This window comes from Pseudochaenichthys georgianus, chromosome 23, assembly GCF_902827115.2.
Source record: "Pseudochaenichthys georgianus chromosome 23, fPseGeo1.2, whole genome shotgun sequence".
Lineage (NCBI taxonomy): Eukaryota > Metazoa > Chordata > Actinopteri > Perciformes > Channichthyidae > Pseudochaenichthys > Pseudochaenichthys georgianus.
In genome coordinates this window covers 17,934,968-17,957,894 of record NC_047525.1, presented here as the reverse complement: position 1 = coordinate 17,957,894, position 22,927 = coordinate 17,934,968, and the positions used below count along the sequence as shown (strand labels likewise).

At 41.7% G+C, this 22,927-nt stretch overlaps 1 protein-coding gene and 1 pseudogene across 4 annotated transcripts in view; one reads left to right on the top strand and one right to left on the bottom strand.

Moving 5' to 3' along the window:
* Window positions 1-4,148, top strand: part of mpped1 (metallophosphoesterase domain containing 1) — a 55,408-nt gene extending 51,260 nt beyond the window's left edge. For all 4 annotated transcript variants that reach the window (XM_034112321.2, XM_034112322.2, XM_034112324.1 and 1 more), the window contains exon 7: window positions 942-4,148. In XM_034112321.2, coding sequence (XP_033968212.1) covers window positions 942-1,063 — 122 coding nt within the window. In that variant the 3' untranslated portion in view covers window positions 1,064-4,148. The remainder of the gene's footprint in view (window positions 1-941) is intronic.
* Window positions 4,149-5,727: 1,579 nt separating this feature from the next.
* Window positions 5,728-22,927, bottom strand: part of LOC117468415 (EF-hand calcium-binding domain-containing protein 6-like) — a 32,530-nt pseudogene continuing 15,330 nt past the window's right edge.

Genomic DNA, 22,927 nt, shown 5'->3' with positions numbered 1-22,927 from the left:
AAATCACTGATGGTGCAAAGCTGAATTGTAGTACTTTCTGAGAGATGGTAGTTAACTTATGTTTGACAAAATGGTAACACTTTTACATCTGCCATTTGGAAGGAACGCTGATCTAAAGTGCCTTTGAAGCAGGGATTTTTTAGCTGTAATGCTGTTAGTGTGACACACTCATGCATATATTTGCTCAAACTGGGATCTCTCCATTTTGGAAACGACGTGCTGTGATACTGAGCGCTGATAGCTCTGCTGTCACGTCCAAAATATATCTTATATGTTTGTCTTTATTATATCCCCATCCAATACACACAGTTGCTATAAATCCAATGCTTACGTTTATTTTTATAATTATTACAATTTTATAATTAAAAAAATGTATATAGTCACGCAAAATGTATAATTTTTTTTCTTTATAGAAATCATTATACCATAATAAAATAACATTTATTTCATTCAATCATAATCTAAAACTGAATAAAAATACATTTTAAAATAAGCTAACTAGATCAGTAGATTATCTTTCATGGCCAAATTACTCCAGATCACAGGTGGATTATGGGTATTGTCATCCATATTCTTATTACAAGCATCACCGTATTCCTTAGCCTTTCTAAAAATATAGCAATTACAGATGAGGACATCCATTCCGGTTTGGTATTATAAAGTGTATGTTTTATCATTTTCATGAAAAAAATAAATTAACATTTTACAAAATATGGAGAAACATATTTTTGGATTACTTCCTTTACGTTGAAGATGGTAATTACAAAATGCATCTGTTAGTACAACAAGAAGTAACACTTTGTTTGAGTTATCACATATTGCAGTTCTTAATTGTAATGTGTAGTTAAACTTATCGGATTGAAACATTTAAATTAATTAATGATTTGATAAGTCTAAAAAAGTCAAAAAAACATGATTTAATGTGGTCCACTGTTCCCCAGGTTACGGCATGATGACTGATGGCACCACAACGTTCATCAACGCCTCCGCCTGCACCGTGAACTTCATGCCCATGAACGCCCCCATCATCTTTGACCTTCCTAACCCCAGGACCAGCACATGACACGAGGAAGCTCCCCCCAAAACACCTGCCGGCAGTGAGGAGAAAGATGCCAGGTGAGGTGATGACGGTGGTGGAGCGGAGAGCGACTGTGTAAAAATTTGACACAAACGGTACGACCCGAGGGATGGAACAGACTAAGCAAGGGACCTTTCCTGACGGTATAAATATTATTTAATGTGCCATAATTTCTTCATCTCAACATTGCGTCTAAAAGGCAAATGGACGAGCGGAGAGACACTTTTATATGCGGACAAATGGACATTTCTCTGCACTCTTTTACTGCACTGACAATCTGAAGTGGCTCTCAGAGAGACGATGTTGATGGACGTGAAACGACCCAGCACCTTGTCTACATGAGACTTTTGGCTAAGCCATGACTCTGGGGGATTTTACCAGAACTTTTATCCATTACCACTTTAAAAATGTATTTCCTAATTTCTCCCGCCTTTTTCTTTCCTCTCCTCGCGCCCGGAGCACGATGGAGTGTTTTTATTTTGTATTGCCAATGTGTGTGTATGTGAGATCAACGTGACTGTGAGGGCAGCAAGAGGTCTCTGCTAAGGGCTGTGTGAGAGTTGGGGAGTCACACATGTTGACATGGCTCCCCTGAGCCTTATTACAGCCCTCATTAGCCTCTTAACCAGCCGAGAGGAGGACTCAGAGGAAACCACGCACAGCACTTCATTTTCCCCCTTTCTTTTTCCTCCATGTAGCTGCCCGTTCACCTTTTCTACTCTTATTCCTGTCTATCATTCATGTTTTGAATGACTACCACAACTTTTCAGCGGCGACTGAGTCCCATTCAACGTAGAAGCTACGTGCTAAATGCTAACGCTACGAGCTAAATGCTAACGGACAGTAATTCTGAGCCGCTATTCTGAGAGATAAAACTTTGTATCCTTTTTCAAGAGGAATAAAGCTGTAACTACATGTACTGTAACTGGTCAATGTAAATGTTCTCTGTCAGTGTAAAGAAGAAAAAAACTTGAAGTTTTTCTAAAAGATTTCCAGGTTGTTGCTATACTTTAGAAACACTTGTTTATATTTGTGGTTGTTACATTTACTTTTGTCAATTTCTTAGTAATGTAAATTCTTATTATGGTATTTTCTTCTCTGTAAAACTGCTCGGCCCCATTTGGTGATTATTAACTCTTTCATGTCTCTTACAAATGTGTCTGTGTTTTTAAGAAGCTTTTCTTTCTTTTTTCTCCATTGCTCTTATTTCTGAATAACGTTGTTCTCAGTAAGAGTCTGAATGTGCTTAGCATAATAAGACCATGTCATACTTTGATCTTCTTGTTCTCCGACATTATGTATGAACGCTCCCTGGAGCTGCAGTTTCCTCCCGCATTCACTCTCGCTTCCTCAGCACATCAGCATTCATTGTGCCAGCTGATGTCTTAATGTTTCCAAATAGGCAAAAGAGGAAAGAGCAGCAGAATGACTCACTAAGAAACCAATTTGTGTGGATAACGGAGGGAGGTGCGTGCACTTGTTCCAGCATATACATGTATGCCTACGCGTTTTGCTAATATAACGTGAAAGTTTTATTTTGAAATTCAGGAAATTTCTGCAGATTAAATGTAATGTATTGTACATTTCAGGCAAACTCAAAAATAATCGTGTCAGTCAAGTTAAAGCTGTCTGTTTCTAGCAAAAACACATAGGGACACACAGGGCCGTCCCTGGCCAACATGAGGCCCCACGCAAAGTTATATGATGAGGCCCTCTGTTTCGCGAGCGCCACACTAATTGTGCCACATAAGCGCATAGGTGGGCCGCATTTTCGGCTCAGTTGAGGCCCCCTCCACAAGATGACGCCCCCTCCGCAAGGTGAGGCCCCACGCAGTCTGCATGGTCGGCCTGTAGGGAGGGACGGGCCTGCGGACACATACATATAATAGTATAAGGAAAAACGGTCATGTCATTGGCTGCATTTAATTACTCTAATAAAGCATAAAAACTGTTTTTGTGAATCATTGCTGAAGATCTGCAGATTTTTCACATTAAAATCCCTCTCGAAGAGTGGTTTATGGAATTATGGATGGTTGGAACAAACAACTGCCTCTGCTCAAAACTTCAATTGTTAATAAGAAACAAACGGTTGCAACTTTTTTCTCACTTATTTCCACTTCACTAATTGGTTTTGGTGAATCAGAAAAACAAGTATTTTTGATTGTTGAATTCTGGCACAAAATATCATAAGGATCTACGATTTGAGGCATGAAATGTGGAGCCTTTAAATAAGGATATGCATTAATACTTTGAATGTGGGATTGTGTACAAGCACAACATAGGGTGTGTGTGTGTCTGTGAGTGTACAAGGAGAGGAAGTGCTCAGCCTCATCCTTTAAAACACCAACTTAATTAATGTCTACGAAGGAATGTGTCTGAAAAAAGGAATAAAGGGAACTGTTGAAAACCAGAAAATGGGAGAACTTTCATCTGTTTCATGAAAACCTTTCTGTTTGGTCCCACTCTCCACTTCCAGTCCTCATTTAGATGTCTCACTTTGATGCTCTTCTGCTTCAGTAGCCGTTATATGTGTTTCCTGTTTTTTCCAAGAAAAAAAAAAGTGCTGTACTATTTCTTACATTTCTTTCTTGAGGCATGCTTAAAGGAGTTAATGACTTCTGCTAATCAGACAATCTGCATATGAAGAGTTTTGTTCCAAAATGATATCTCTTTGAAAAAGAAGAGACGCCTACACAGGCAGAATGATTGACGGCTAAAACTTGAAAGCGGTTTGTGGTGGTACTTTTTAAAGCATCATTAGTACATTCTGTTTATGAGCTGGATCCTCCACACTCCAACAATACTGAATAGAACGTCAGGTCTTTTCTTTAAATGGATGTATTGCATTTTGGAATAAAAGTGTTCATATGGTGTTGTATATTGCCATGGTTGTTGGGGACATTTTTTTAGAAATGTATGCAAAAAAATGAAGACTCAACCGTGGGAAAATATGACTGTGTTGTTCCTGGAGACAACTCTAAAAATGTAAAGTACCTCTCTTTCTTAAAACCATAAGGATTCTGCTGGTTCTGAGAGATTATTCACTGATTGAATAAAACCTTATCTGTGACCGCTGGATCATGTTTTCTTAATTCCTTCGTCGCTCTTCCCTTTTCTCTTTCTATTCTTATTTTTTGTTCTAAAAAATGCATCGAGGAAACTTTCCCCGTCCTGGTTCTTTCTTTTAATCCAATCAAAGATATCTGTGTCTCATATCAATTATAGAGCCCAGAGCAGCGAGTTAATTTCCAGAAGCTAAACCCGTCTCCCATTTTGTTCCGCAGGTCTTCCACACCTCTGCACATTCTAATGAGGACCCTCGTTCAAATAATTACATTAGTAATCCCAGGGGAGACCGGGTAATTTATTCGTGGATGGCGTTTTTACTTTGCCATTAGTACAACTAGCTTTCATATACTCTTGTCTTTCTCCATCTCCCTCCCTCTTTCTTTTCTACCACAATGCTGAGCTCTTTTTCTCAGTTGGGATCATCCCTTTTCCAATTCCATCTGCTCCTCCCTCTCTTGGCGTCCTCAGATAATGACTCCCAGCTCTCTACATTTTTCTCTCCCCTCTGAGAGCAACTGCTGCGGTTGTGTTTTCTTTAAATGAATGACGGACACCCTCCCATCTTCTTGCCATCCATCTCACTTTACACTTCACCATATGAACAAAACATTCACCCAGTCCCGTCGTCTGCATCATTACAAAAGCACTTTATTTAATTGGCTTTGGACACAAATAAGTGACAAATAGTCAAATAACTCTCAAATCCTCTATCAATTTCTTCTTGTTCGTCTTAGTTTTTTTCATGGTTTTTAAATTCAAAAATCTTCTCGTCAGGGATAGATAAACCAACCCAGGGGCAAACATATCTCTTACTGTATATTCACAAATGTTTTAAATTCAAAGTTTGACCAACTGTCTCTGAAATATAAGTATTAAAGAGTCACCTGCAACCAGACTTACTGCCCTCTAGTTATCCTTTGAAGGGTCTGTTGCACCTCTGATTCCCTCAAAGGATAAATGGACTGTACTTATATAGCGCTTTATCCAGTCTTTAAGACCCCTCAAAGCGCTTTACATACTACATGTCGTTCACCCATTCATACAGAGCAGTGTACCTAACTCTAGGAACTAACATTCATACACATTCACACACCGTTGGCCATGCGATCGGGAGCAACTCAGGGTTAAGTATCTTGCCCAAGGATACATCGACATGTTGACTGCATGGGCTGGGATCGAACCCACAACCTTCTGGTTGAAAGACGACCGCACTCCCTCGCAGCCACAGTCGCCCGATCAGTTCAACAGGTAGAATAAAGAATGAGGACACCATTTTCCTTCATAGAGAGATAGCTACTTTAAAAAAAATTGAAAAACACCGAAAATGGCCTGGGTTGTTATTTAGAGAAAACATTTATTTCATTTTATAGAGGAATATGTTTACTTTAGATCATTTAATATGCAGAAGCCACATTAGATGTTCTGCATTTCAGGCTATACTAGGTGTTAATTACATTATAACAAATAATTACTACACAGTAATGGCCAAACACAAAACCTGGGTTCCCTGAATGTCTAAGGTCTTGGGTGATTGGTTTATCAGCCATGCTTGCTAAGAGTTGTAGGCATCAGATTGAAGGTCAGTGAAGAAAGGCCCAAAGGAAGTTGTTGTAGCAGATCCTCCCCGTGGTGTTGGCATCAAAATATGAGCTGAGGTGGAAGAACTCCTCCCCTGAAAGTCTGACGCGGGGCAACATCAGCAAACGTTTTTGAGTAATTACGTGCGCACATTCTCCTTGTGTTTTATCATTTTGGGATATGTCATCCCTAACGAGGTTGCTAATTGTTCTATCGATTAGCTCAGGGACCGTTGTCGTCGGTAAATTGCACAGCAGGTAAATGGCAGGGACAATAAAACGGGAGTGTCAGCTGCTGTTCTCCTGGGCCAAAATGTCAGCATGGTCTTGTTTCAACCTTCAGCGTAATTGAACAATTACTGATTGGCTGTCAAGTGAACAGGTGTGTTCACCTGACTGTGTGTGTGTGTGTGTGTGTGTGTGTGTGTGTGTGTGTGTGTGTGTGTGTGTGTGTGTGTGTGTGTGTGTGTGTGTGTGTGTGTGTGTGTGTGTGTGTGTGTGTGTGTGTGTGTGTGTGTGTGTGTGTGTGTGTGTGTGTGTGTGTGTGTGTGTGTGTGGCGGTGTTTGCAAGCCTGTAAGCTTGAGCTTCATGGATTGCAAGTCACTCTCCATCAGTCTCCTTTGGACATTTTGATAGAAGTGGAGCTCAAACGATTGCATCAATAATTCATAAGGAACCTGAGGTGTTTGACATTGCTCGGATGCAGCCGTGCAGGTGGAGTTCTTCAGGGTGGAGCGCTGCAGCTGATCTCACCTTCCTGAAGGCCTGCACGGAGACACTTCCTGTTCGGAGGGCGGTCACATGTCAGGAAGCAGCGTCTGATGGAGGTCCAGGAGGAATGGACCACATTGTGGATCCTCAGCATGACCTCCACACAGTCTCTGCCCAGCACACCTTCACTCTTCTGGACCATCCAGAATCCAATCAGACCAAAGAGTAAAAGACTCAAACAAGAAGACATGAACAATAAGAAAGAAAACAACAAATATAGGTGAGAGCGCCCACATTCATCGGTTAAAATCACAAGCTGAGAACAAAGTGTTTTTCGTCCTGTGATCAGATCAAATGGTTTTGTCTGTAGACTCGTGTTCAGACACATTATCGAATCAGATAAAATCGCAGGAGGTCTCTGCAGTTTCCCGCAGATGGTGGGATCCGTGGAGACAATGCAGGTCTTGTGTGATTTGTGAAGTTGGTTTGGAAGGTTGCAGCTTTTGGGTTGCCAGATTAGGCCCTCACCCACACGCTCCACTGAAGCTTGGGGCTCGGCTTAGTCGCTCAGCGGGAGTTCTTTTTAGAACGTGCCCACCCGTGTGTCATTGTTCAAAGCTTCATATACACCTCCCCGCGCCAAACAAAGCTCCAAAACTCACCAAACTCGCCCAATTTGTCATATGAGGCGATAGTCGAGAGCCTGAGGGTGGGAGGTCCCCGCTGAGTTTACACAATCTGGCAACCCGGCGTTGCTCATCACCCCCCCTCGCTTTACGGAGCCACCCCACCACCGCTTTACTGTAACCCACTTTTCAGGCAGCAAAACTACAATATATTAGACGTAAAACGGAGGAAAGGAGAGGGACTGTGGAGTTAATTTGTGAAGTGCTAATGTGCTGCTCAACATGGGTATGTGTGGCTGAGAGTACATTCTCTGTGTCCCAATTTCACATTCACTCCAGCAGTGATGATCGGAAAGATGGGTTAGATGAGGGAAAAGTTGAATTTGAAATGTTAACATGCCTACCGAAGTACTACAACATTTTTATTTTGGTATCTTTGGCAGAATCGTAAGCCTTTCATTTTTCATATTTTTCTATGTCCTGAACAAATACTGGTTTCATCTTATTATCGTCATGACAACTTCATTCTCAATACTTCTTGTCGACATTGTGACTTTAGCTGCTCTAGCATAAAATAAAATGAATGTCCCTTCTCTAAATTGTTTCTTTATGCCTCGTCTCAATACTATTCTGTAGCAGTTATCATTATTAGCCATGTACTACACATTAAGTCGGCTCTTATAAATGGCAATTGTCTATTGATTAAGGGTTATCAAAAAGCAATTCTAAATCTTAAAAAGTTATGCAATTGTAAAGTAATTTGGATCCAGATTTCGTAACACTTTCTCTCAAAATCAGAGGTACGATGGGACAGAGGACAGATTTACAAACCGGTATTTAAAAGAATGAAAAGAACAGACTTGGATGTATTTGTTGCACAGTTACTGATTATTTCATGCAGATATTATATTTAAGATACGATTTTATTTTTTTACCAGTGCAATTGGAAGATGCAATCTCATCATATGCACTCTTTGCCTCTGCTGGTTGCAGATTCAGGAGGAAGTGACGTAGGAAGTTGTGATCGGAAACACAGCCATTGTTGATGATGTCAAACTTCACAGTCAGGTGCTCAAGCTGCTCCTGCGTCATATTAAAGCCCAGAGAGTGGAGGATCTCTGCAACACAGAGTATCATTAGCATAGAGCCGGTGGAAGGAATAGATATAGACAGTATATGATTGTGGTTGGCTGCTCACTGAGAAAGGAGGTAGTGCTGATGTGTCCTTCTTAGTTAGTTTCCCTTAACACTGTCATCATTTGAAAACAAGGCTAAATAAGTCCTTTCACTTCTGTAGTTACGCCAAATGAAATAACATGCTTGACATAGGATTATTTTTAGATTTACCTGCAAAGATAAAAACTATGGTTTGAAATCAAGACAGTAGTAGGGGTATGCTGTACTGTACCTACCTTGATCAACCAAGACATTCTAAAGTATATATAAAAGTAAAAAATATTCTCTTGGGAATACATTCGTATTTATATCTATTATCCGCATAAGTGGGCACTACCTCTATCATTCAGTTTTACTCATTTTCCAAAACTGCATTTATGCTCTGTGTGCATTTTTTTAAAGCTTTTTATAGCAAGAGTGATTGTGATTAATTGTCTGAGGGTTTGTAAGTGCGAAGGCAGGCACTTGGCTGGAAATACGTAAAACTGAGTAAGAGTGGGTATTGTGCAATCTTTGGATGTAAGCTAACTTATGTATATGTGTAAAGCAGAGAACGGTTTGGTTTTACTCAAGTTAAATCATATATAATGTCTGTAAATATTGTCAGTGGGACCCCCTGCTTCTGTGCGGGGGGGTCCTTCCCAATGCAAAAAAAGCTCCAGAAAGTCTCTGTACTGCAGTTTCTTCTGCTCGTTCACAGGCATCTGACTCCACACACACTCAATCTGAGAAGCAAAAAGGAAGCACACAATAATAATCTTCACTGGGGGGGGCTTGTACCCCAAAGAGAGTTCCACACAGCGGAGTAAATTAGCTTTACAGATGAATAACTTCCTCGCGCAGTCCGTAATGATCAACAAAGATAAATTAGACTTTGATTAGAATAATTAAAGAAAACATATCAGTGTAAAAAGCGTGGAACTGGCAAATGCAGCAGAATTCATGTCCTCATTTGTAACCATGGACTGATGCCATGTGTGGCTTCAGCTTGAAAGCACTGGGAGAGTCGTTGGAAATGTGCTTGTGAATGTCTTCTCTTTGAATTCACGGAAAAATGATTCACTGGAAAATTAAATATATTTTTTTCGGCTTTACCTGATCATTTGTGAGTCTTGTCGTGCTGTTGGAGGGTTTCAGATCCATCAGCTTTTTGGTGATTTCATATAAATGACCTGAGATGAAGTCCTGGATTTGTTGATTTTCCCCATTGTGCTTTGTAGTTTCAGGGGTCTTGGTCTGGGTAGGGGTCTTGTTGTTGTCCGTCGCTCAATATTCTTACTCAGGCACCTCTCTGAAATCTGCATTATGAAGAGAAGCATACAACACACTTTGTGTTGAGTACAATGATTGTATTGGCCTAGTTTAGCATTACAATACTAACAGTATGTCTTAATTCAGAACCTTCCATCAGATTTGCCAGATATACAATAATTATCGTATTTGTAAGGTAGTTGTGCCCTCTTCATGTTGTAATATCAATAATGCCAAGTGCGATTATGAAAAATAAATTCCCCTTTTTGGATGTTTACAAATAGAAGTTGGATTTAGGCTTCCATATGTGCTTAATTCTGGTCTTAATTCATGTTTTATTGCAATGTAATTTTTGTAAGATTCACTGGAGCAAAAACATAGCCTATCCTTATGCTAGGCTACATAGTCAAGATGGCGACCGTTGAGGCTGAGATGTGTTCAGCATTCCACATCCAATGCTCTTAAACTTTGTCGACAGTCTAAACACATAATGGGTACTTATAGTGCACTGCATTTTGACATACTTTGTCATACTTGTCATGCAAGCATCTTTGTGAGACATAGCTCAGGCACCACCTTTTTTTGAGCTAGCATCAACATGCTAGCTTTGGCAAATTGGACAATGCGAACCAGCAGATACTAAGCAAGTTATGTTTGGTGACCATGGTTAATATGTAAGCACATATGAAAAAAGCACATTGCCCAAAATGTTGAACTATATTTCAGCACATTTGGAAGCAGCTTCTCTTACCAGTGGGCTCTGATTGAAACGTGTTGAGGAAGTCCTTCCAGTTAACAGTGCAGGTCTCACAGTTCAGCTGTAGTTTGGTCAGCATGTGTCTGTACTGTACGCAAAAATGATCTAACACCTGACGAAACTCCAGAGGTTTCACTGTCCCCGTCCCCCTCTGGTCAAAGGCAGAGAAAGCCTGGAGAACAAAGAGCCACAGAAAAGTGATCAGTTTAGGAACTCTTGACAAAGAAAATGAAGCATGCTGCAGTGACTAGCTCTTGCATCCTAGCCAGAGCAACAGCTGGACTGAGGCCGTCCAAAGACTCTTTCTGTCTCTCAGCATCAGGAGGCAGGGGGACGCTCACCACTCTTCTTATGGTCAAACGCAGACAGGAAATCCATGTAAGCCAGCCTGTTATCATGCACGGTAACATTAAGCCTAAAGGAATAAGTGGGAGGTAGTGCAACAAAAACAAGTTGGTTTCACACTGAAGGATTAAACAAGTGCAGATACACAGTTACACAGTCCACACTATTTATTCCTTTTTAAACTATTATTGCATCCCAGAGAATGAATCCTAAAGAGTCTCCGTGACTTTTCCTCCATCACCACCATGAGGTAGACCTCTTAAGTGACCTCTTGAACTCTTTAATGGAATGCCATCATTTGTGGTGTAAATATTCTAATACAGAAATTATACAAATATTTAAGTTAGCCTCTGACGTTTCAGGTCAAAATTTGTATTAGTCAAAAAGTGTGGTTAATTCACAAAAGACACCTAATCACCTTCTGTGTACCTGTGTGCGTTAAGTGCTTATAAGCAAATGTGAGCTTGATAACATACTTAACCAAGATGGTGAACCTTGATAAAGATTTAAAATCGACTTAAAATATAGCCTCTGGCAAAAATTGCAGCTTCAAATGTAAGCCTCCATACTGTATGGATAATACAGACGCCCCAATCAGTTAAATGTCTTAATGTAAGTATCTACAGTAAATATAAAGGTGAAGTTGACCTGCGCAGGTGCATTTCGAGCTGCTTTCTCTTCATGGAGGAGCTGTAGGTTTGTAACAGGCTCAGCAGCTGCTCCACTGTCACTGGCCATCCCTCCCTGTTTCCAGGTGAGCCAGGGAGTCGCTCAACTCCTTAAAGTTCTCCTGCACAATATGTCTATAGACAGTACAACAAGGGAATATCATCATCATCATCACCACCATAATCATCATCATCATCATCATCATCATCATCATCATCTTTATTTAAAGAGACTCTTGGTCCATTATTACAAAACATACAACACTCAAATATAAATAAAAAAAAGGCAGTTATACCAATGTTTCCACAGAGGTGACTGGTATCGGACAGCACTGAAACACGGATTTGACAGCAGCATAATGACAGAGTTATTAGAAACATTCAATCGACAGATGAATTTGTACATCAGATTCCTTGGGTTTCGTGAAAGGCGCTATATAAATTGAAATTATTATTATTATTCTCAAAAGAGCATGAAACGTGTTGACTCGTGCATTACAGAACATTTCACTTGCACTGCACCACCTTGGTTTTCTAAGCAGTATACGCAAACAGTCATTATATGCAACCTGGAGCTTCCGGAGGCTCGCCTTCTTATACTTGACCCACAAGGGGGCAGTATAGAGAGGAGTGCAATACGCTCTAAAGAGGTTTACCTTAACCTTATCTGAACACCAAGAGAATTTTCTAGCCAACATGTTGGCTTGTATATATAAGACACGCCGCTGTCTATACATGTCATCATCATCAGCCATTTCATCTGTGATGATGCGTCCCAGATACTTCGTGTTACAGCAAACAGACAGCAGATACTTAGTGTTACAGCAAACAGACAGCACCTGTCCTGACAGGTAGAATGTTGGAAAACAAAGGTTCTTATCCCCTGTTGCTCTGCAGATCATTACAGCGCTCTTCTTAGCATTGTATTTAACGTAACATTTGACTCCGTAATCAGAACAAACATTTAGCAACTGTTGAAAACCAGCACTGCTAGGAGAAGCAATTGCCAGATCATCGGCATACATAAGATGGTTTACAATCACATGACCAATCACACACCCTGTTTTACAGACACTTAAATCATCTGATAGATCATTCATATAGATATTAAAAAGGCTCGGTGAGAGGAGCCACCCCTGGCGGACTCCATTACTAACACCAAATGCCGCCGAGACTGCATTCCCCCATTTGATCCGCATGCTCTGGTTGGCATACCAATAAGCCAGGATCCTAATTATACTGTTGGGCACACCTCTTTGTCTCAATTTTAAAAACAGTTTATGATGGTTAACTCGGTCAAAAGCCAGAACAGTGGAATTCTGTCTTCTATATGTTTCTACCATTTCCTTCAAAGCATAGATGCATAGCTCAGTACCATGCTTAGCCTTGAAGCCAAACTGGTTATCTGAGGTACATAAATAAGAACATAGTCTATCTAACAAAATTATTTCCAGGACTTTGGATAACACACTGGCCAGAGCAATTGGTCTATAGTTATCCAAGCTCCCTACCTTGCCCGCTCTGTCCTTAATGACAGGGACCAAAGTAACAGTCAACATGGAGTCTGGCAACATACCATGAGTCATGAGGCCGGTAAAACAAATGGCAAGAAGAACTGCAACCTTCGGGCTTGCCAGTTTAAGGTGCTCTGCAGTGATTCGGTCGGTGATTTTGAGATCCAGGACAGGCCCCTCTCTGGGCCTTCCTGCCTGAACCCAGGCCCCAAAAGCATTCTTGGCTTCAGCGTATTGATCAGCCACATGTTTATTCCACCCTGGCTTGACGTTGTGTCTCTTCCTAGAGTAGGTACAGCACGGTCTACTGGCCTCCCATACAGCTCCCACAATACAATCATACATGTTACAGAGGTCTTCACCGTGAGAGCTTTCATTACAACCCACATCAACACACAGAGTTGCCACTTTGGGTAGATATACATCACTCAATAGGACATCAGTTCTCCCATAGTACAATAGCCTATCCTCATTTGTGAGCTTGGACCAATCCGCTTTAGTGGTACAGGCATTTTTAACCTCCTGAGACATCTCAGGGAGACTATCATAATCTAGTGACATTATAAAAGGAATGTGATCTGACATTGATGCCTCATACACAATCTCAATTGATCTTACAATGTCATGGGCATTAGCAGTGCTGATGCAATGGTCAAGCCATGAAGTTGTATGCCAGGCCTCGCTTATATATGAATAGCTATCTGTAGGCAGAAGTATTTGGCTTGATAATATAAGATTGTTATCATCACAAAACTGTAGCATATGCTTAGCAAACAAGGACCTTTTGTCTGATATGTCAGCATTCATATCACCCACTACATAAACACTGGAGGAATGATTATCAACAATAAAAGAATGTATAAAAGCAAGTCTGTTCAGGTATTCATTTTCATTATGCTGTGACTCATATGGTGTATATACATTGAGAATGCTAAACTCCTTGTTATTCATTTTGATCTGTACAGCAATACACCAGTCAACTTCAAGCCTGATGACATTAATGACAGCGTCCCGCTTTTTGTGCCACAGGATAGCCACGCCCCCTGCTATCCTTCCTCTCACTATTCCCAGAGATAGGTCCGTAGTGGACTCACCAGCCCCGTGAAAATTGTCATTAAGAGAGTTCAACTTTCCCAAGTCCTGCTTAGGTAAGAAAGTGTCTTGCAAGCATAAAATGTCACATTTTTGTAGCAAGTTGTCCACCACTACACGTCGGATCCTATCAGCAGCGCTGTTGCCCAGGCGCAGCCCGCGACAGTTAAATGATCCAACCCGCATAACGTTTAGCTAAGCAGCTCAGCCGTAGCCCCATTCAGTACCCTCGCACCAGCAAAAGGTCTAGCTCTGCTAGCCCCTATCACCTCCGCTTTACGTGGTTCATAGTATCGCCTCACAACGGAGCCTTCAGGCCAGAGTTCTGGGTTAAACATCTCCGCAACTTCATTGCACTCAGCACTCACTTTAAACGAGCTATATCTGCTGCTCGCAGTGTCAATACGGTGACAGTTAACATCACGGCCGAGTTGTTCAGTTAGGTATTCGGACAGTGTCTCAGCGTCAAGTTCTGGCGAGAATTTGGTAGCAAAAACACTCACCAACTTCGTACGGATCACTTTTATATTCCCTTGTGCAGCAGTGCCAACAATAGGCTTAGGCATCCTCCGTTCAGGTTTCCCAACAAGCTGTTTGGATAAGGCAGACTGGCCCTCGGCCCTATTCCTCCGACCTCGGCCCTGTTTCACAACTTGACTCCATACCTGCGAATTTACCGCCGTTCCTCCAGGGCTCACACAGGCACTCACGGTCCCTGACGCAGCAACCGGGTCAACACAGTTGGGATGTACATCAGTAGAAGAGCCGGGGGGGGGCTCGCATCCTTCACCGACACCGCACCATCACCCTGATCGTTTCAGCGTCACTTGGTACAGCCAGTCCTCCACCATGACTCGGCTCCAACTGGCGTTCTACGGCAGCAACTCTGCTGTCCATGGTCGCTCCATCTTGCTCAGCAGGTTGGACACATCCAGGTTGTTAAACGTAACAGGCGGCAGCTCATCCAGGTAGTGGGAGACAAAACGGGGGATGTTTTCACCGCGTTCATTTAGCACTTTTAGACAGCTTTTGATATTACTTGCATCCTTCTGGTTGCCTTTAAAGGCCACACACCGCTGCTTGGTTTCAGGACAGAGTTCAAACAACGTCTTTTTAGAAGTCTCGATCCATTCGGAATCAAAGGTGTTAGAGGCTACAAGGACTAGCTCGTCCTGGGTCATAGTTTTAATTTTAACCGCCAGGAAGTTGAGTAACTCATCCTCTACAATAACTAGGCCGCCAATAGTCTTGTATATTGTAGGTTTTAATCAAGGTCGGTGGTTCGAATCAGGAGCTACCGAGCCACGACACACACCATCAGCCATCTTAAAGTTGGCCCTGTTAATACTGTCTCATATACATAAACATTTAGAAACTTGAATATGTTTTTTTCTAAATGACTGTGTTCGCTAAGCTAATGTATTGCCAGTCTGTACCTATTTCACAGCTACCCTTAACGTAGTAAGGATCACAGCATGTCAAAAATGTTAATACAGCTAAATAATCATTACACAGCATGTGGAAGATGTTTCGACGCCTAACCTATATATTTGTTTTTCCCAAACCCTGTGGGGTAAGGTTGCCTTTGTTTCTGCTTCACTTCTCTCTGTGTGTTTGTGTTTGTTTGTGTGAGGGACAAGCCACAAACAAGGGCCGACTAATGCTGATGACAACTCGGTTGGTTAACACTTTAAACCAATCGTAACTGCTTAAGGCAGACTGCTGAGCTGGATGAGGACAGAGAATTGATGGATGGATCATCTAAATTGGCCCGCAGTACCCTTTTATGCTTACTCAATACACTCCAGTGATGCAGCATCAGACCCTGGTCTGTCAGGGCTCTGCTGGGCCGCAGCTTGGTTCAGCTTGGTTCAGCTTCTGTCTCCACAGGTCTGAGCTCCCCTTCATGATCCAAAAGTCACAAATTGGCACACGGCCCTGGCCCTCTGGGTCATACCTGTTTAAAGGGAGTAGAATCGAATGTTGCTGGCAAAGACAGGTTTCTCTTACCTCAACCAAAGCTGGTCAAACTCCTCAGATCTTATAGGGAGAGCATAGGTGAACAGGAGTCCCCTCAATATTTTCTTATGGATCCAACCCCGTCCGTCTGTGCCATACCCGCACAGAACCTGATGGGAAAGAGAGGAATTGGTACGAATCCTAAAGGCTTGTAGAGAAACAGAAACGATTCAGGAGTGCTTTCTGAAACTGTTGCTGACCTTAGACATGGCTGCCCACGTGTAGCGGGCTTCACATGCCAGAAGTTCCTGGAGCTGCTCTGGTCTTTCAGGAGAGAAAACATACATTGACACACACCTGGGCCAACTTTCCACGAAAAATCCAAGTAATAATCATAATTTCATACTCACACACACGCGGTTTGTGTCTCTTTTTTGCCATTATTTTCCACAACATCAACAAACTCTGCGTAGTTGAGGTTGCCCCCTGGTTGCAAACCAATCAGTTCCAACAGCCGCTGATACTCTGCCTCTCTGCAGAAAAATCCCAGGCTGCTGTATAGCTCTTTGAAATCACGGCAGTCGACCACGCCATTACGTTTCCTGTCCATCAGTCGAAACGCTGACAGGTTGTTCTGATGGGAACAGATTGGCTTATCAGAACAGACATTCATTGATTCAGTAGTTGTGTGTGCTGTGATGAATGATTGCAATCACACTGACATTCTTTTTAACTAGCTTGCAATCTTCATATTCCCTGTTTTCTTTGGTACTTTGAAGCATATTGCCACAATTAGTGCAATAGTGTGAAACCATCGGTGGGATTGTTTAGAACAGAAGCCAAAGGCGCGAGTGGGTTTTACGGGATACCAAAATACCTTTTTATTCCTGGTTTACTCCGTGACACGTTGGTAAGGTTAAGTGGACTTTTAATAGTTTCTAGGGTTCCTGACAGAGTATACTGATTGCATTAGTAAATGATATGTCAATTGTCCACCATCAGCTTTTATCTTTTGTGTATGCAATTTGAATCCAATACAGGGAAGGTGATGGTTACAGAATAAAGATACATTGAGAAAGTGCTAATGACAAAATGGAGCACCCTGATGATCTCTTGGTCCATCTCTTTCTCCTTCAATTTCCTTTGTGTTTTCTATTAAAGCCCAATGCCAGGTAAAACTGCTTTTGATGTTATTATAATTGAGGAGAAACTGCCAATGCACATCATTATTTATTTAAAGACATCTGTTTTAATCAAAATATATGATTGCATTGCTGATTACAACTGGACACCTGTAGCAATCTTGCTCACCCCATGGATGCTCTTGATCCTAGTCTTCATGGCAGCTAGGCACTGCGCAGCTGAAGTAAGAGGGGGGGGACGACTTCAACCTTATCACCATGACCCTCAGAGCGCTGCTGCCCATCCCTGGCTGTGGCGGCCTCTACAGTAACCACAGTGAAAACTGATCACTAATCAATTTTAAATCACAAGTGTTGAATGATTCTATTTACATAATGAACTGGTTTCTTAATAACTGGTATTTTTCGAGGGAATTATACCCAACAAATTATTATTTTTGTTCCATTTATTTTTGGCACTACAAAGAATGCCCTTCATGTCTTCAAGCACACTGGGCATTAAACTGTCTGACCTAATTTTTATTTAATTAAAAGCACACTTGTTTTTGTAATTAAAGAAAATGAATGCCTAACAAACATCAGTAACTTTACGCCCTGGCAATTCCTTTTTTTTGTTTTGTTATTTCTACTATTTCTTTTTTTATTTATTTAGAGGATACAAATTAGAGCGATGCCCTGCTGCTCTGTTTCCTGCTTCCAAAGCATATAATTAGCCCAAACAAGCAGACATGAGTGTGATTCTGAATCTGTGCTCCTCCGCTCTGCTAATGAGAGACGAAGAGGCTCACTCCTAAAATACTCTATTTATAATCCAGGATGATTTCTCCAATGGCTCGTGTGCTAAGAAAGACATCATTTTACAGGAAGCAGGGGGCTTATGTTTGATCACCGTGGGTGGGGTAGGAGTTGGGATACAAGGCAAAAGATGGAGGGGAGGGAGTGTGGTGGGGAGTAGGAAGGGATTTAAAACATTTCTATTTAAGCATTGAAAACCCTGCCATGTAGAACTGAGAGGATTTCTGACGCCACTGGTCAAGATGTTCTGGCTGCCGCTCTTCTGTCTCACCCACCGTACTTCTCCAGGAACACTGAGCGCTCGATCCGTCCATCCCTGAGGCCAAGCAGTTCAGTGAACTTGTGGAAATTCGTATCGTCCAAGATGACCAAACTGTCCTCTAGTATCTGTTAGAGAAAGAAGAGAAAGCAGGACGTGTTGGCAGCCTGCTGCACTGCCCTCTGCTTTAGGCCAGGTTGTATCGACTTGTTAGAGTTAGAATTACATTCGTCCTTCAGGTACAAAAGTGAAATGCAACACACAGCATTGTATGTAGGCATCTACTTTTGAATAGATTATAATAATAATAATTGTAATGGAAACTTCTGTGTAGCAATGCAGTGGGAGTCACCGACTCAGGAAGGAGACAGGGTAGAGCAGGAGCTTCGATGTCAAACACTGGAGGTTTATTTGGAGTTACGGCCGGAGGATTCACATCACAAGTCACAGCAGTCACGGTCTGACTTCACGGGTGGTTGCCACGTCAATTCTGGAGCGCCTCTCTCTTGCTAGCCCATTTAACTGGTTTCAAAAGAGAGTAATCAACACGTTTTGATAAGATAGCTTTAGACAGTTTGGGCACACTGAGTAACCTGCGTCTGCCATTTATGGCCTCGAAGATGTCATACCCTGGAGTCCACAAACAACAAAGAAGGAAGTGTCCCAGTGCACCCACAACAAAGACCATCTGTGACCTAGTATTGACCGGTCACAGAATGGGAACAATAACATTATTGGCTGAAGCAGCCTGTGTCCTTAAAGGACATAAATAGACGTCAAGGTTGGTCCTGTATGTCACATCTAGGAGTCTGAGATAATTATTTCCCTAACAATAATAATAATAATTAATTTAGTTATCTCACAATGAATGCGTGCATTGAAGGAATACAGATATGTATAATGTATATTGTAGATTTCATTGATACATTTTGATTTTGGCATATTTAGGAGAGAAGCTCTGTATCATCGCAGTGCGGGTGATATGTTCAAATGAACGATGTTCGATTCCCTTCAGTGTTACTGAAGCTTGAAGCTCACCATTAATTTGTGTGTCATGTAGCGGTTCCCCACTCACCTTCCGTATATCTCTCTCTGATGGGGTCCCATTAGAGCCGTGCGTGATGGCCTTGATGCGGTCGGGCAGGCTGCTGTGACGCTGCTCTAGCCTTGATCTCATCCTCTGGAAAACAATATCCAGGATGTTGCATGTGTCTGCACTGACCTGCAGGCTGGAGGCAGGTCGCTGAGCTCTGACCGACTGTACGGTCGACTGAGGTGAAGTGCAGCGTCTGTAGGGCAGATTGGTAAATGCTCAGTAGGAGAGGTGCATTTACAATGATGTCATTACACCATACATACAGTAGGTCTGCGTTGTATACTGAGTGTCTCCATCTGCTCACCTCTCAGTATGTTCTGAGGATGGGCATGTTTCATATGTCAGGGGGACTCCCAGGTTTTCGAGAAAGCCTGGGTAATAAACCAACTTAGAAGAAGTCCCAGGTCTAGAGCTGGAGGTCTCACAGAGCCTGGAAACACACAAAGAAAGTGTCAGTGTGAACGTTTCAGTAGTTGACACTGTTGCCTAAAAGATACAAGACCTGGAGTTTGAAGTTGACTGGGGCCTCTCTGTGTGACGTGTGCAGGTCCTCTGGGTGCTCCAGTGGCCTAAGACATTCATACATGCTCATAGGTGTAACATGTGTCTGTTTATATCTCAGCCCTGTGACGGACTGCTCTTTATTTCTAAGTTCTTGAGGGTCACCACTTTCCTCTTGATGTATATTTGAAAATGACAGTTGCAATCTTCTTTTTTTTTATTACGACCCTGTGTCTTTCTTACTTGTTGAAGTGTCTCTCTGAGATGGGTATGCCATGAGAGCTTAGGAGCTTCTTCAGATCTTCCTGCGTGATGTATCCAGTGTGCTGACGGTCACACAGCTTCAGAGCTGCCAGTACTGAACTGAGCCGCTCACACAGCTGGTCCAGCAGTACATTCTCCACCTGAAACGAAAGTGCACACAAAGCAAAACACACACAAATCAAACTGTGCGTTAATAATTAACCCCTTTTTCTCCTTTTGATCTCATGCTATATCTGATATGGGTGATATTTGATCTTGGTATGTTGTTAACACACTTACTGTTCTCCATGAAGCAGACCCCACAGCCAGTGCGTCTGCACAATCTGTGTTCTGCCTCTCCTCTGGTGTTTTATGTTCTTTCTGAGGAAAAATAGATAATAAACAAAGTACAGTCTTACATGGAATTAGCGCCTGCATGTCTTAGTTAATGGTTAAATAAGCATACTGTACAGCAGTGTCTTTGGGTACATTCAGGGGCTCAGCAGTGTTAGCAGGAGAGAGATGTGGTGCTGTGGTGCCTGATGGAGCAGAGGTCATGACCCCGGATTGGTTTTGGCCCTGTGCACTGAGCAGCTCCGTGATCTCGGACCCTTGAGTTCGGAGCTGGGTGTCACCTGGTCTCTCCAGAACATGTTGCAGCTCTGCTCGAGTGATCCAACCTGCCTCCTTCTGGAAAGTAAAGCTGTGTGAGCATTTTTCTTCAAATTGTAGTGTCCCAGGGACATTGTGTTAGATGTCATTGCAGGGATAGGTATCATTGGGCATTGTAGTCAGAGAAAATGTGTCAAACATTAGGACAGAGGACATTAAGGCATAGAGTGCAGATTATGATACAAATGTTTTAGTACCAAATGAGTTTACAAAGGTCCTGGTTATAGCCCAATTATTTCTTTAACAACGTTTTAAAGTCTTGTTATTGCATAATTAAAAGTTCAAGATATAGGATATCTTATTTGTTGTCCAAAATGCTATGACATTTGTTTACATGTCACTGCTAGTAGCTACTTGCTAGTTAGCTTGTCTTACGAGCTCTTTGAAATGCTTAAAAACTATTGAATCATTATTTATTTGTTTGCAGAAAAACAATATCATAATGTATTACCTTGAAGTTTGTTCAAACTCAACAGGGTACACAGCACATTTATTTTTGAAAATGGCATTAAAAAAAGATGCACAAAACCTAATTTATAATTTATCATAATTTAAAAAATGTATCTAAATATGTCAAATATAAATGTATACTTAAAACATTTAAGGATGTTTTTGTGTAATGTTGATATTTAAGGAACTTAAGGGATTTAAGGGATAATAATGCCATATAATATTATGACAATAGCCTGGCACAATGGAGCGTCCATCTGATTCTACCTTGTGCATCCTACACAAACAATATGAATGATAGCAAGTCTTCCAAGCTATAATGCTTCCCTGGAGATAGTCTAAAACCATAGTTGGCTTGGAACATGCCTGAGTGGAAAACCTCATTATTGGCTGGCGGTGTGAGGACACTCTTGTTTGATCCCCTACCCGCTGAATAGATGGATGGATTTTTTTTCTTTCCTTCCATGCCATTAAAAGGAGGAGATTTTGGCAGATAGATGTGTGATTCATATGTGGGAGAGGCTTCACACATACACACACTTCCTCAAACTTGGAAGCTGACTGTTGTTGTGTGAGTGGCGGCAGCAACATCAAACATAACTGCAAATTAATGGAAAATTCAACCCCCCTTTCCTTAAAGTTTAGTCAAACTCCAAAGTTTCATCCATCTGAAGTAGACTGATTTGAAATTAAAGAGGCAGAACTGAATGCGGAGGCGTGTTGAAGGGGATGGCTGTCAAACGAACATATGGCTAGTGACTGAGTGGCTAACCAGTGGCCATATGCAATCATCTAATCATGTTTATGGCCATCAAAAAGCTGCGGATGATGATTGGCTCATCTGTAAAGCTGGCTGGCATTTATATGTAAAGCATACACCTGAGCATGTGCCTTTTGTCTCTTAGCAATCTGCTGAGATGACTCCCCTGTGTCCTGTCTGATCACTTCTGTCTTTTCCGGTACAAAGATTTTTGCTGTGTGTGTTTGAAATAAGGTAGAGGATTGAAAGAATGTTCAGGGTGTACAAGTTGGTTTTCCTTTACTCCTTATTATTTACTTCCCGAGTCCTGACTCCTACCATGTGGAACATCTCTTTCAGTCGAGGGTTAATGTCCTGGAAGTTGTCTTTTTCTGGAACAGGCAGCTCTGAAGCCCTGAGAGAAAGATGACATATATATGTTTCTTATAATTTTCAACATCTCTTTGACCAGTAACCGTTGCTTCAACCTGCCATTACCTCAAGCATTGGTGAATATCTTGGAAAGAACCTTCACTGTTAACTGTTTGAGTATGTTTAAAGCGCAAAAGGATCTGAAAATCTGCCAGCTGAAGAGCTTAAAAGCTCTCTTGAGATCTTCTGTCACAGTTACAGTGGAAGCTGTAACTAGATAGATGGGGGATCTGGATGAAGAGTGCAATTGGTTGCATCATTCTTGTGTCTGATGGGTTAAATAAAGGCACTTTTGAACAGCTGTGAGAGCTTTGAAGTTGTAATAAAAATCCAAATGAAAAACTAAAGAGTAACAATCACACTGTAAAAAGGCTGATGTAATGTTCAATATCCTTAGGATTTATGTTTATATAGGGTAGGGGTGTCAACCTTCTTTTTGAGAACAGATGATTATGATTATTTTAAGGAAGAAGAATGGTGGGAGGTCACAAAATGTGATGCATTGTGGGACATATAATCTATGTAAAGCAGGATATAATTCTATGATAAGTAAATCATGTTCTTTAGAGCTCTCGCGGGACACATACAATGAGCCGGCGGGACGGATATGGCACCCCTGATATAGGGCAATTCTGAATTTGACTAGGGTTAGGGTTAAGGCCAAGATGATTGCATATTCAGTGTACAAAGAGAGAGAAGACATTATATGTATTCCAATTCTATTATGAGGGGAAATGAGAAGGAACAAGGAAAAATATCTAGCAACAGATGGCT